The 14,923-nt window shown below is 45.8% G+C and overlaps 1 protein-coding gene across 7 annotated transcripts in view; it reads right to left on the bottom strand.

Annotated features, from left to right (window-relative positions):
* SYT2 (synaptotagmin 2) overlaps positions 1-14,923 on the bottom strand; it is a 221,367-nt gene that overhangs the window by 17,932 nt on the left and 188,512 nt on the right. For 6 of the 7 annotated variants that reach the window (XM_053247071.1, XM_053247072.1, XM_053247075.1 and 3 more), the window contains 2 exons: positions 12,819-12,982; positions 4,319-4,441 (listed from right to left, as the gene is read on the bottom strand). In XM_053247071.1, coding sequence (XP_053103046.1) covers positions 4,319-4,441; positions 12,819-12,982 — 287 coding nt within the window. The remainder of the gene's footprint in view (positions 1-4,318; positions 4,442-12,818; positions 12,983-14,923) is intronic. The other variant, XM_053247078.1, reaches the window with a different exon arrangement.

The following is a 14,923-nucleotide window of genomic DNA, read 5'->3' as shown; positions in this document are numbered from 1 at the left end:
CTACTAGAGTCCCCATATATGATCCCAAAGTGTTTTGCCTTACCCTACAGCTGCTGCGTCATGACTGGCCAACAACAAGGGGTGAGTTGTTGTTGTTGTTATTTCGATTTCTATACTGCCCTTCCAAAAATAGCTCAGGTCGGTTTACAAAGAGAAATAACATATAAATAAGATGGCTCCCTGTCCCCAAAGGGCTCACATTCTAAAATGAAACATAAGATAGACACCAGCAACAGTCACTGGAAGTACTGTGCTGGGGGTGGATAGGGCCAGTTACTCTCCCCCTGCTAAATAAGGAGAATCACCACAGTAAAAGGTGCCTCTTTGCCCAGTTAGCAGGGGTTAACCAAGAACTCTGCAATGCTATATCCCAGTCAACATGAGGCATGTTGGGGAGGGGAAAAAACTTGCTTCCATCCTGCCTTTACCTGGGATTAAGCCCCACTGAATTCAATGGGAAGCTCTCCAAGAGGTGAGGAACCGGTAGCCTGCTCTGGATATCAGCCACTAACCTGAGGGCTGAATGCTTTTGCCGCCCTTTCTCTCCCACCGCAAGTTCAGAAACTAAGAGCTTTATGTAACTTTTCAGTCAAATCATGTAAAGTAAAATATGGGCATATTTCTGTAACTCCCACTCTTTTAACAGCGAGAACCCTAAGAAGAACTTTAGGGTTTGTCCAGTAGCCAGAAAGCTGGGTAGGAGCCACCATGGAAGGAACAAAGGCAAATTCTCTGGAAACTTCAGTGTGTGTGAAGTAGAAGGCTAATTTCAGAAAGATCTCAGAGAAGGGCTTCCACCCCTAGGAACATAGGAAGCTACCATATAATGAGTCAGACCATAGGTTCATCTAGCTCAGTATCATCTACACAGACTAGCAGCAGCTTCTCCAAGGTTGCAGGCAGGAGCCTCTCTCAGCCCTATCTTGGAGAAGCCAGGGAGGGAACCTGAAACCTTCTGCTCTTCCCAGAGCGGCTCCATCCCCTGAGGGGCATATCTTACAGTGCTCACACTTTTAGTCTCCCATTCAAATGAAACCAGGGCAGACCCTGCTTAGCTAAGGGGACGAGTCATGCTTGCTACCACAAGACCAGCTCTCCACTCCTCTCATAAAAACCCCTATTTTTACTGAAGGTGGGACTTCAATGACGTTCTTATTTGCCTTTATTTTATTTTATTGTATTTATTGTTTGATTCTATACCAATTTTCATTAAAATAATCCCAAAGTGGTTTACAATATATATAAAACAATGCACAATTAAAATACAAAAAATGCAGATATTGAATATAAAAACAATATATCTCTATTTAATAGTTAAAAAACCTATATAAAACAGTAAAACACAAAACACAAAGCAGGAGCAGTAAAAGCTGTGCTCTCATATAAAAGCCTGGATGAAGAGCCACGTTTTTATTTGTTTTCTAAAAAACTGTGATGGAGGCTGTGGAGTGGATGCCAGCCAGGAGAGCATTCCAAAGCCTGGGGGCAATGACTGAGAAGGCCCTGTCCTATGTGCCCAACAGACAAGCCTCTTTCACTGTCAGCATGCAGAGCAGAGCCCTCTCTGATGATCTTGTCAAGTGGGCAGTAACCCTTGGGAGCAGGCGGTCCTTCAGATATCCAGGGCCCAAACTGTTAAGGGCTTTAAAGGTCAAAACCAGCACTTTGAATTGGACCCAGAAACAAATTGGTTGCCGGTGCAGCTCTTTCAGAATGGGCATAATATGATCCCAGCAGGCAGCTCCGGATTAAATCCTAGCTGCCACATTTGCACTAGCTGAAGTTTCCAAATATTCTTCAAGGGCAGCCCCATGTAGAGCATGTAACAGTAATCCAGCTGCAATGTGACTAGGGCATGAGTAACTGTGGCCAGATCTGCCCTTTAGATATCTAACTCTGCTTGTATGGAAATATATTGTGAATCACTACTCCAGAGGGTTCAGCCTGCCTGAGGAAGAAGGCTCATTTCATTTTAGGAGGACTTCAGAGGCAGTCTGGTTTAAAGCCTATTGACAAGTCTGCAAACTCATTATTTTAGGAGACTGTAGTCCATAAAAGAAGAGGAGACAGCAGCAGAAGATCAAACTCAGAAGGGATTTGAACCAAACAAGAGAACTGTGAGCTACCAGATTTGTCAGACATTTCTGGGCAAACAATCCCTAGGTTTGGACACTGAGTCTCAAGCAGTTGCTATATTTGCTACTTACTAAATGTTGCCATGTCTGAGTTTTAAGAAAAGACAGACATACTAAATCTAATGTGCACCCATATTGCCTACACGCTATAATTGTCTTTATCTACTGCTGTAAACACGGCGGGCACAGCCACTATAATTGAATCCACTCATTTCATTTAATAGTGTGTTACGTAAACCTTTAAGTGACCCTATTTTGGTTTGGATTACATTTGCACAGAAGCTTCCCACGCTGCTGGGTGGCACATCAGCACTAAGCTACAAGGAGAGGCAGATGACCTTGGAAAAAAAGGAGATCACACTTTGTGCAGAGGTTTGCAAAGAGGTTTCCTTCGTAAGGACGATGCCACCCACACTGAACTCGAGGTTGGCATGAGCTGCTGCATGACAAAGGATCCACACAGTGTTATTGACCTGGTCCACACAATGGATCAAATCTAGGTTTAATGTGTGTTACTGGCATTAGCATGATTGTGTGGACCAACGCCCAAGTGACTTGTGGTCTGAGATGAATCTGAGAGTCCTGGCTTGGCATGAGTTTACACAATCATGCTGTCACAGAGGAGAGCTGGTCTTGTGGTAGCAAGCATGACTTGTCCCCATAGCTAAGCAGGGTCTGCCCTGGTTGCATCTGAATGGGAGACTTGATGTGTGAGCACTGCAAGATATTCCCCTCAGGGGATGGAGCTGCTCTGGGAAGAGCAGAAGGTTTCAAGTTCCCTCCCTGGCCTCTCCAAGATAGGGCTGAGAGAGATGCCTGCCTGCAGCCTTGGAGAAGCCACTGCCAGTCTGTGAAGACAATATTGAGCTAGATAGACCAATGGTCTGACTCAGTATATGGCAGCTCCCTATGTTCCTATGCCTTATACCGAGTCAGTCCATTGGTCCATCTAGCTCAGTACAGTCTGCACTGCCTGGCAGCAGCTCTCCAACCTTTCAGGCAGGCATCTTTCTGAGCCCTACCTAGAGATTCCAGGCACTGAACCTGGGACTTTTGCATGCAAAGCATGCAGATGCTCTTCCACTGAGCTATGGTCCCATTCCCTAATTTATTTATTTATTTAATAAATTTCTATACCGCCCAAAACGCACAAGTTCTCTGCAAGTTCTCTACCCTAAGGGGAATATCTTACAATGCTCACATGTGGTCCACATGTGACCACCACAAGACCAGCTCCCTCCCCCAGTGATTTCAATTACGTTAATATCAGTAACCCACATTAAACCTAGATTTGAGTTGTGTGAATCAAACCATTGTAGGACCTGAATAGGCTAAGCCTGAGGAACCCTTTAGTGAAAACAGGCTCCCAAAGAAAAAGCAAAATGGCATTGGGACTGTCTTTCACATGACAGGGATGCACAACTCTGGTTCTCCAGCTGCTATTAGACTACAACTCCCATCATCCCTGACTACTGGCCACTGAGTCTGGGGATGATGGAAGTTGTAGTCCAACAACAGCTGGAGGGCCAAAATTGTGCAGTTCTGATTTAAGATATGCTTTCCAACATCTTCCTGTATCGCTGCTGCCTGGTAGAGGTGTTTCTCATAGTCTGGGAAACATACCAGCAGGGATTCGAACCAGCTACCTCTTGCTCCCTAGGCAAGTTACTTCCCCGCTGCGCCATTAGCCAGACTAAATATTGGTGGCCACCACAGAAGCCTGTCTAGCTTCCCAGAACTGCCGTCACTCCCATTCCTGATACAGAAAGCTGTAGGCAGACATTCCCCCTTTTGTTGTTTGGTGTTTGCCCTCTTACATAGGGACATAGGAAGCTGCCAGATACTGGGTCAGACCACTAATCCATCTAGCTCAGTATTGTCTACACAGACTGGCAGCGGCTTCTCCAAGGTTGCAGGCAGGAGTCTCTCTCAGCCCTTTCTTGGAGTTGCCATGGAGAGAACTTGGAACCTTCTGCATGCAAGCATGCAGATGCTCTTCCCAGAGCGGCCCCATCTCCTAACGGGAATTTCTTACAGTGCTCACATGTAGTATAATGCATATTCTCCTATTCAAGTGCAAACCAGGGCAGACCCTGCTTAGCAAAGGGAACAATTCATGCTTGCCACCACAAGACCAGCTCTCCTTCCTTCTCTTGCCCCACTTCATCACATGTGTACATTACCTGGTTAGCCTGGAAATCATAGTCTAGAGAGAACTGCAGCTTGCCCAGGTTCTCTGGTTCCTTCTCCTCTTCCTCCTCTTCCTCCTCCTCTCCTTCATCTCCATCATCATCATCCTGTTTGTTCTGGAAGAAAGGAGGACCAGGATGTTCTGCAAAGTGGCTCCACATCCTGGGAGCCTTCACATACACACCCATTCTCCATACACACACACACACACACACACAACCCTCCTCTTTTCTTCCATAGTCTTTCCTTGGGAGGGGAGCCTGAGGTTCCTCAACTTTATTTTCCATATGATTTAGGACACCAAGGTCTCTCTGACCCAGAAAATTGTGGACTCAGTTTTTCTTTCCACATATAAGAGTCCGGTGTAGATAAACAGGTACCCTCTATCTATTGGGTGGCAAACTTAGTGAAAGCTTTAGGAACATAGGAAGTTGCCTTATACTGAGCCAGACCATTGATCCATCTAGTTCAGTATTGTCTACACTGACTGGCAGCAGTTCTCCAAAGTTTCAGCCAAGAGTCTTTCCCAGCCCTACCTGGAGATGCCAGGGATTGTACCCGGGACCTCCAGCATGCAATGCAGTTGCTATGCCCCCCCCAACTGGATACACTGCTACAACTAACAAATGAAAAATCTTTTCAACACACATGGTCTGTGCCTAAGTGCTTGGGTGTACCAAGAATGGAGTCGTAATCTAACTGGCAACAGTGACCCTTGGGCACTCTCAGAGACTAGTGTAGCATTGGGATTGGTGTAATGGGTGGGCAAACAACACCCACCAATCTTTGACAAGGAAAGAAAAGGAGAAGGAGTGGCCACAGAGCTGAGGGAGGAACTGGAGTACTCAAAAAGGCAGCAACTGGGGTGCACTGAAGGAACTGGTGGATAGGAAAGGAAAGTGAGAGCTCAGAAGCTCAAGACTGTTTGTTCTGCCTTCCTAAAAATAAATGGCCGACATGACGCACAACACAATCAATGCAGGCTCTGCCCATCAGCTGGTGCTGCTGTGCACGTGACAGGCAGCCCCAGCAGTGTTGCGCAGGCAAACAGTTGAGCAGCTACTTGCAATTGTGCAGCTGCTGTTGCACAGCACTTCTTCCTCTGTTTCCAATGGAAGTAGCACTGCACAACCACGGGTGTGCAGTTTTAAGTATTTACTTATTATTTATATTTTTATACCGCTCTTCGTCTATAGACCCCAAGGCGGTTAACAGGATAAAAACAATAATAAAACTTCAGAAAGACAAAGTGCTAAAACAAAAGCACAGTTACATTAAAAAGAGAGCTGGGGACCACTTGTGGGGGGTCTATTTAAAAAGGGTGATCTTCAGATTCTCTGAAAGGCTGGGAGAGATGGAGCCATGTGGATCTCAACTGCAAGTGAGTTCCACATTCAGGGGGCAATCACTGAGAAGGCCCTGTCCCATGTGCTTGACAAATGAGCCTCAACAGGTGTCGGCACACGGAGCAGTGCAAGTTGTTGTACAACTGCCTGCTTCCACAACACTGCTGGGGCTGCCTGTCACATGGATAGCAGTGCTGGCTGATGGACAACATAAATGATACATTGCACATCATTGGCCAAGACTGTTTTAAGTGGGAACTCTCTCTCTCTCTCTCTCTCTCTCTCTCTCTCTCTCTCATACACACACACACACTCTGTCCAAATATGCACATACACAAGAGTCTCATCCTAACTTTTAAATGGGCGCAGGTTATCAAACTTGTTTAAAGAATTATAACATATACCCTTAAAACAACTCCTTCCCAAAGGACATATGACTAAGATGTGCAGGACAAAAATATGTGGTAACTCTTTCAGGGTTTGTTTGCCATACTTAGGCCTTGTCCACTTGACAGAGAAGCTCAGCTGCTAACAAACTCACAGAGGATTTGTTACTGGATGGGATACAGCTTGTCCAACAAAGATTGTATCCAGCTGGACTAGTATCACTCTGGGTTGGGACCAGTGTTCCCTCTAACAGAAAATCCCAGATGTTGCTAACTACAACTCCCAGCATCCTCAGCCGAAGCCCACTGCAGCTAGGGATTCTGGGAGCTGCAGTCAACAACATCTGGGATTCCCTCTTACAGGGAATACTGGTTGGGACCCAACCCCAGTTCCAAGCTTCATGGGAATTAACCTAAAATTTAACACCCACCCCCCATGCCCATTAAATCAGAATTTGAAGCTCCCCCCCCACTGGTTACCTTCCATGACTTAAGTCCAATATTAGATTTAACTCCATCATCTAAGCCAGGACTGTTCAACTTTGGCCCTCCTGCAGATGTTGGCCTACAATTCCCATAATCTCTAGCTATTGGCCACTGTGGCTGGGGATTATGGGAGCTGTAGTTCAAAAACAGCAGGCAGGGGATCTAAGCTGAGCAGGCCTGATATAACCAAAGCCTAAGTATCAGAGTTCAGGGTGCACATTAGAGAAGCCCTCTTCCCTTGGCCCTTTACCACCTAAGAAGGAAGTGATGTTTATATCAGGACCTACCGTGAGTTGGTATCCGGGTTAGTCAGAAAAGATGGAGACAGAACAACACAGAGGACAGAGAGCACAGAGAAGGAAGAGAAGGGCATTATAGAGACAAAAAACTGCACACGTCATCAACAACACCTAGTGCTCCTGAGAAACAGCAGACTCCACACCTTCAAAGGTGCAGTAAAACTAGAATGGGCCAGGTGAGAAAGATTCCAAGTATTAAAACAGAAATGTTGAGATGCAACTATAATGGCACTCATATTTCATTTTACTCAGGCAACTCCTAGGAGAGTGTAATAAGCATGACGGTTTGCCACTGTGCATTTTAAGACAGGCAACTGCATCTCCCCCCTCTAATGGTAAATTGTCTCCCCAAAATGGCTGGAAATAATTACTAGACCTGTGTTTCTCTGGAAGTCCAAAAGCACAGATATACATAGTGGGAAAGAGAAAGACAGAAAGAGAAAACATGATTGTCTATACAGTACATATGTGCAACTCAAGGACAGCATATTTCTCTTTGCTACTAGAAAGGGCTTTTTCCTGGGTTGAGAAGCAACAAGGAACAGAAAATGAATGCAAAGAAAAGACATGTAGTTGTTGTGAAGCTCTAGCTGACTGGGTATGAGCATGTGCTTCCAAAGATGTACAGAAAGGACAAAAGCGCGAACACCATATCTTAAGGTTGGAAGTCTCCCTCTGGCTGAAGCACTAGATGCCCAGCCACTGAGGGCAGTGGAGTCTGAGCTCTGGGCCCCCAGTTCACGCTGACAATTGGTGATCTCCGCTAAAGGTTGGGCAGCAAAACCAGGTGTTATAACTATTTACTTTGATAACATAACAAGGAGCCCTTTCTCACAATCAGGGAGAGCGGGAAAGAAGGCTGCTAGCGCTGACCTCCCCGCAGACGATCCCTCTGTCTTTGCTGAGTGGGTGGATCACCCTCCCATACAATAGCTGGCAGCGCAGGGGGTTGGGGGCTGGGAAGCACCGCCCTGCCCCCTGAAACTCCCATAATCCACTGCCTGAGTTTGAAGTGCATTATGGGGATTTCCCCGACAACGGCTGGAAACGGTTGCAAGCAGCCAGGGCTGGCAGATGAGCAGAAAAGCAGGACGAAGGGAGCGTTTGCACTCTTAACCTCATTTTCGAGGCGGGCTCCAGAGGCGGGTTTGCTGCCGTGCCGCCGCCAGGAGCCAAGTGGCTCCCATCGGTTCTCACGCTCAGGCAAAACTGGGCTGGGCTTCCTTAGCCTGGTTTTATCTGCATGTGAGAACAGCCTCAAGTTGTTATGGCAGGCAGCTCCTTTTGGGTTATTCTTATATCTGCTTTTCTGTTTTCTGGAGAAGCATGTATGTGTCTGTATATCTGGAGAAGCATGGTTTATCTGTCTCAATTATCAGTGCTTCTAGGCATCCCGTGTTAATAGCTAATATATGTTCCTTGTCTGAAAATCCTGGATCTTGCAATTAATATTTGCTCAAGCTAATCAGCACTGAGAGGGAGGCAATGGGAAACCCTGATTCAATAGAAATCTGAGGGCTGCTTCATAGATTAGTTTTTCTAAATGTTAATACAGTTCCAAGTCAGAATAAATAAACACACACACACACGTGTGTGTGTGTGTGTGTGTGTGTGTGTGTGTGTGTGTGTGTGTGTGTAGATAGATAGATAGATAGATAGATAGATAGATAGATAGACAGACAGACACACAGACACACACACACTGATAGTGCCGGGGACATGTGAGTGTCCGCCCCCACTCCCAACATACACATTAGACTGTCCAGCTTTGAACTGGGCACTGTGATATAAAGCCAAGTAATTTAGGAGGTTAGGAGCCATCAACTCTTCTGACTGATGTAAACTGTCTACTCTCGGTCTAGGCTTCTTTGTTTTCCAGTGTCTCTCAACACACACATTTAGTGACAATGTCCACCTTCTGTTGTGGAGTTCCTGTGGCAGGAACATGGAGGTGAGGACTGAGCATCATAAGCAGGCACCTACAAATCTACTTGCCAGGGGTAAGTGTCCCCAGCTCTCTGGCAAGCGGGACACCCAGCACCACGCTGCTCTCCTTGTCAGAGGTCTTATTTCCACTGCATTTTGGAGAAGGCAAGAAATGGCAGGGACCCTTTCCAAGCAGTGGGAGAGGGCTCCCATTCTCTCTTGCCATCTCCATGTCCCAGTGCAAAGACAGAAAACCCATTTCCCTCCTAAGATATCTGCCGGTGTGCCAGAAAAAGGATCTAAGGGAAGACAGGGGATTGGGGGCAACCAAAAATCATGGGTGGCCTGCCTAGTGTTATAACAGGTCTGTGACCATTCAATAAATTTGACTTGCATGGCTGGCTAGTGAGCTAAGCCTACATTTGTGGATCCCTGCTCATAAGGAAGTTTCCCCCATTCCTGACTCAATTCTCTGTGGATTCTTTGCAGAGGTTCTGGATGACTAGACAGTCCTAGGCTGTGCTTCATTAAAGCACCTCACGCAAATAACCTCATTAAATACACTCACAAAAAGGAATACTCCTAGGCTAGCAAGACGGGCTATAAAAATCTCATTTCTCAGGCTGCTGCCTGAGTTACCAAATCAAAGGGCCCTGATAGGAGGGGAGAATTTAGAGCCTATCAAACCATCCAGGTTTTGAATGCTTGCCTGCCATAACTGCTAATGGGATTTGCTGCTGAGCTCATTTGACTGATGCCAGCAAAGCAAACAAAAAAACCCTAAGCAGAAAAAAAGGAGGAAAAGATGAAATTGGTGAGATGGTGGCATCAGGTGGGAAGCTGCACCAGACACTTTTATGAGTTGGGATCTGCAGACTCTTCTGTGCACATTGGTTCCTTGCAGCATCTCCCAGACAGCTCCTCTAGCACTTTGGGTGGCCTTTCATTTCATTTCACAAAACAGCCCCTCAAGTTCCATCTGCATGAAGCAGATGAATACAAAAATCACAGTCACTGGGCGCTTTCCAGATTTGACCCTAAAACGGTACAGGACGTATCTCGGAAGTGTACTTCCACACTTCCTGTGTTGCAACACTACAGTCCCAACGCTGACCGCAGGGTGCTGTTCATATGTCGGATGCCTTGTTTCAAATTTAATTACTGCAATTTAGTGCTATGAAATCGTTTATCCAGCATAAAAAAAGGTGTCGTTTTTCCGGGTTGTTAGTTTTCGCGAGACTGCTCCCCCTGCAGGTTTTACATTTTGGCTGTGATTTGGCTGAACAAGGCATTTAGCCGCTTTTAAGTGGCTAATCTGGAAAGCGCCCTGGTGGGATAAAAAGTACAGGTTCCTTCCTACCTTCTGTAAGGCAGAGAAGAAGGGCTACCAGATAACATTGTGTGGGCATAACCCTAATCCCTTCAACCTCCATCCCTTATACTAAATAGTATATTATGCATCACTTTCTACTTGTGCAGCTCCTATTCATCTCAGTGGGACTACTAGTGGATTGGGCCCAGAGTTTGCAATAAAGCAACCCACCAGCATAAAACAGAAATGGCACATGCACGTAACTTCTGTTTACATTTACTATACTACTACTACTACTAGGAATACTGATATATTGCTTTTCAACCCAAGGTCTCAAAGCAGATTACACAGGAAAATAATAAATAAATATGTCTCCCTGTCCCAGATGGGCTCACAACCTAAAAGGAAATATAAGGGAGAAACTAGCAACAGCCACTGGAGGGATGCTGAGCTGGGGTTAGATAGGGACAGTAGATCTCCTCACTAGATGAAAGAGAGACACCCCTTTAAAAAGTACCTCTTTGCTCAGTTAGCAGGGGTCAGCCTGAATTAAAAGATTTTAATGTGGCTTTATTACAGAAAGGCTGGAGAGACTCCTAGTGGTATCTCTCCATCAAAAATATACCCAGCATTAGCAGGCTGGTTTGGATGATACGTCCATCTCTAGGACCACGAGCACACACATCCCACTCTCACACTTTTCATAAACACATGGGTTTCTTTTCTTTTGTTGTTTTGTCCAAACTGTCCCCTCCCACATGGTTTAAATACTAAATGCATGAAGGGGGAGATTCAGACAAACTACCCTTCCATATGATCATGAAAAGTGGGACAGCACACAGGAAGGGGTAAGTGGGATGAGCACATTCAAGTTCCTCATTTATTTATTTAAAATATTTACATCTGCTAGGAGCAACTCACAACCACAAAACAGTATCAAATTAAAAACAACACAGAAAAGCAGATAAAACGCTAGTAAAATAAGTCAGTTAAAACAGACCCAATTAAAAAATGTTTAAACCCAGACTGTAGTAATAAATAAATAAATAAAAAGCCTCTCTAAAATGTACCCAATTAAAAACTTAAAAATCCATCAGACTGTACTAAAAACATTAAAAAGCCTCTCTAAACAAATGAGTTTTAAGATCTTTTTTTAAAAAAAACAACCCTAAGGTTTTTGAATTCCTAATTGGAATTTAAGTCCCTAATTGCATGGTAGGCACAGCCAGTCAGACTTATCGTCCAAACCAGCCTTATATTTCTTACCAGTAAGCCACTGTGTATGACTGCATGAGCCAGAAAGCTATGATAACTATCTGGAGTGCTTCCTAACAGCTTCTGACTTTCTATTATATGCAAATAAGGCCCAACTGGAAGACTGAACCAAAAGTTCTCAACTCAGAACCTCGGCTCCAAGTGTGTGTGTGTGTGTGTGTGTGTGTGTGTGTGTGTGTGTGAGAGAGAGAGAGAGAGAGAGAGAGAGAGAGAGAGAGAGAGAGAGAGAGAATATGAATGGGGGGAACTGGCTTTTGGGCCAGTTCGCACAAACATGGCCCCCTACATGCAATGAAGGGGCAGGTGTGCCAAGAAGGTGTTCACCTGATGCCATTGAAGAAAATGCCAATGTATTCTCGAAATGACCTTTAATCGTGAATAAGGGATGAATCCAGACTGTCCCTCTGCAAGTGCTACAAAACCCTCTGCAGGTCAGAGCAGTTGGAAATGGCTCTCAAATTGAAGGTGATTTGCTAAAGTGGCCTCCGCTTGATGAATAGTGAACTGTTATGATGATGATGCAACATCACTCAGGGTGAGGAAGAGACTGTGAAGGAAAAGGTAGCTGTCATTTGCTGGCAAAATGACAGCAATGGCACCACTTCACACCTGCTGATTTTGTACCCTACTCTCTGGAAAACAACCAAGCCCCCTCTCCTGGAAACGGGGGATATTTTGGCTCAGCCCTATAGTATTGCAAGGTGACAGAAAGAAGTGACCCAATTACATTGGTCCTATTCATATCAATGGAGTTAAGGCTAACCCTAACCCTGCTTGTGTTGTGCACACTTATCCCACTATTGTAGAATAAGACACAGGTTTTGTGAAAATTGTGTCTGGTTTTTAAAAATGGTGAAACTTGTTTGACCAGAGATGTAAGTGAGCCAAAAGACATGAATGTGGAACTATGGGACAGGATACCTCTAGCATAGCACTCCCAAGTCTCTTAAAAGCTATTGTCTGCCTTCACCCTAAACCTACGAACCTGAACATACTTACCAGTGAGCAACACAGTGAAACTGCTTCTCAATAAATGGGTTTACAATTGGTTGTACGTGGCTAAAGGGCAAATCTCACCAGTGCTTGAATGTCAGAGGGACCCAAAGGGGCCCAGCCTCCATATCTTTTATGCCAGCCCCCTTAACTACTTTTTTTGAAGGCCAGCGAGGGAAGGGGAGGGTCTGGGTGGAACTTAAGAGATTTTATATATTCCCCTACAATCTAAGCCCTGTTCAGGACCCCTGCTTGGTGGTGCAGATAGTAGGGCTGATGCTGCTATCCATGAAGCGCCTCAGTTCAGATCTCACTGCTGGACACCCCTGAGAGAGGCCTGCAGATAAAGCACGGAGATCTCCACTCGCCTGCCCTCGCATACCTGATCTTCAACCAGTCGGGAACACAAAGAACTGCTCCTGGGAGCACGCAGCATCCCCACCGATCTTTCCCAAGAGGGATGCTTTTACCTGGCCTTTCATGTCTTTCATGTTCATGGCATTTTTCATCCCCTTGCCTTTCTCCTTCTTGTTCTTCTTCTTCTTGCAGCAGCATTTCTTGCAGATACAAAAGCAGCAGGTGAGGATCAGCAGCCCAGCTACTACAGCAATGGCAATCAGCGCCCAGGGTGGCACTGGGACAAACAAAAACAAAAATGCCCAGGGCACAGTCACCACCATCTGACCAACATAAGGAATTAACCGGGGCGGGCGGGGGCGTTTTCTTTGCTCCAGGGGGACCCAAGGTTGGGGACCCAAGGGTAATGGCCAAAGGATTACGGGAGTTGTAGTCCAACAACTTCTGGGGACCTAAGCTTAGCAACCTCTGCTTCACTGCATTTATTGATTGAATTTTTATCACGCTCTTTCTCCAGGGAGCTCTGGGTGGTGTACAAGGTCCCCTCTCCTTTTATCCTCACAGCAACCCTGTGAGGTAGGTTAGGCTGAGAGAGAGTGGGCTCATTCTCATGATCAGCAAAATCAAGGTAGGAGACAACACACCCAGGCTTTTCTGACCATGAGAACTCACGGAAAGCCCTCCAACTCAGTGGCCTGACCTTTTTTACCTAGACGTTTACCGAGGTAGGACAAAAATAGGAGTTTGATCATGCATTGGAACTGCTTTGTTATATCTCTTCCCGGCAGCTAGAGGGGCCAGTTGGATGAGAGCCATTATTATACTGAGGGCTGCCTCAGTGCTGCGAGCACAATGCATGCTGGGATACTTGGAGGATCCAGTCCATTTTTTAAAAAAGAATGGTTGCCATGGCTGCACTGACCTTCTGGGTGGTGTGTTCACAGAGCCAAAAGGGGACCCTGATTGTCTGTGTGAATCAGGGCAGGTGTTCTTCCCTCCTCCAAACAACCCAAGATAATTGTTTGAAATACCTTAGTGAGTGGCACAGGTCACCAAGTGAGCTTCATGGCTGAGTGGGGGTTTGAACCGAGGTTAAGGGTTAGCTTTCTCTGCATGGCATTGCCTCTAAATATAGTTCACATTACACATATCTCAGGGGATGTTTGCATTTTGGCAGAGAAATTTAATGTATATGTCTTTGTTAAGAATATTTCTACTCTTTCTTTCGGTCTGGGGATACCCAAGGCAGCTTACATAAAAAAACTGAAAACAGCACCAAAAATTAAAAACAGCACTAGAAGTAGCACCAACAAAAGAGACAAGTAGACTAATGTTAGCAAAACTATACAAGGTTAAATGTTTGCAAGGCAAAAAACCAAGGGGGTTAGAGTGGGTCTCCCTCAGGAAGGTATCCGTAATTTAGGGGCCACAAACAAAAAGGCCCTATCCACCTGCCACATTGCTGACAGTGTAGCAACACAGAGCAGGACTTCAGATGTTAATCTGAACACCTGGACAGGTTGGCATGAGTAGTAAGGACATTCCTATGCATAGCAAGCTCAGTTCCTGGGTTTAGTCACACACAGCATCCTGTTCTTGCATGACCAAGACACAGAGCTGAGGCTGAGGCTATATAGCCTCAGAAGCAGGCTTGGTTATCAATAGCTCATTGTGTTCTATGGGACAAAGTAGGTAGACTGCAGTCAGCAAGGCTGTTGTGAGGTGTGGTGGGGACAAAGCCAGCTCTCTCCAAGAAACTGAGTTCACCAGCTCTGACTCCCATGTTCAAGGGCAGCCATCATTACCAGCTGCCTTGTCTTTAAATGCCGTAGTACATATGTACATACAGTACGTAGCTGACGGGGCTTAAGGCCTACTCCAAGCTTCACCCCCTTCCTGGTCTCACTTCCTGCCTCTCCCAACATGGCGGCCCCACTGGAGCTGTTCCCTTCAGCTCTCCCTGCCTCGCCTGCTCAACTGACAGGTCTGGAACCATCTCATCCCTGTTCCATTAAGGGGAAGACAGAAGCCCCAAAGGAGGTGCTCCCAGCCAGACTCCATGGGGCCACGCAAGCAACCAGGTAATGCAGCATCCTGACAATGAGCACACACCTTTACTTTCTCATAGGTAAGTGAATTGTAGCTCTTTCCTTTTGGGTGGGAACCAAACCTGTCCCCTGTGCCTGACCCCCACTGAGAAAGCATTTTCCTAGTAAAG

The sequence above is a fragment of the Hemicordylus capensis genome, chromosome 4 (genome assembly GCF_027244095.1).
Source record: "Hemicordylus capensis ecotype Gifberg chromosome 4, rHemCap1.1.pri, whole genome shotgun sequence".
In the NCBI taxonomy this organism is placed as follows: Eukaryota; Metazoa; Chordata; class Lepidosauria; order Squamata; family Cordylidae; genus Hemicordylus; species Hemicordylus capensis.
This window is presented reverse-complemented; position numbering and strand designations above follow the sequence as displayed.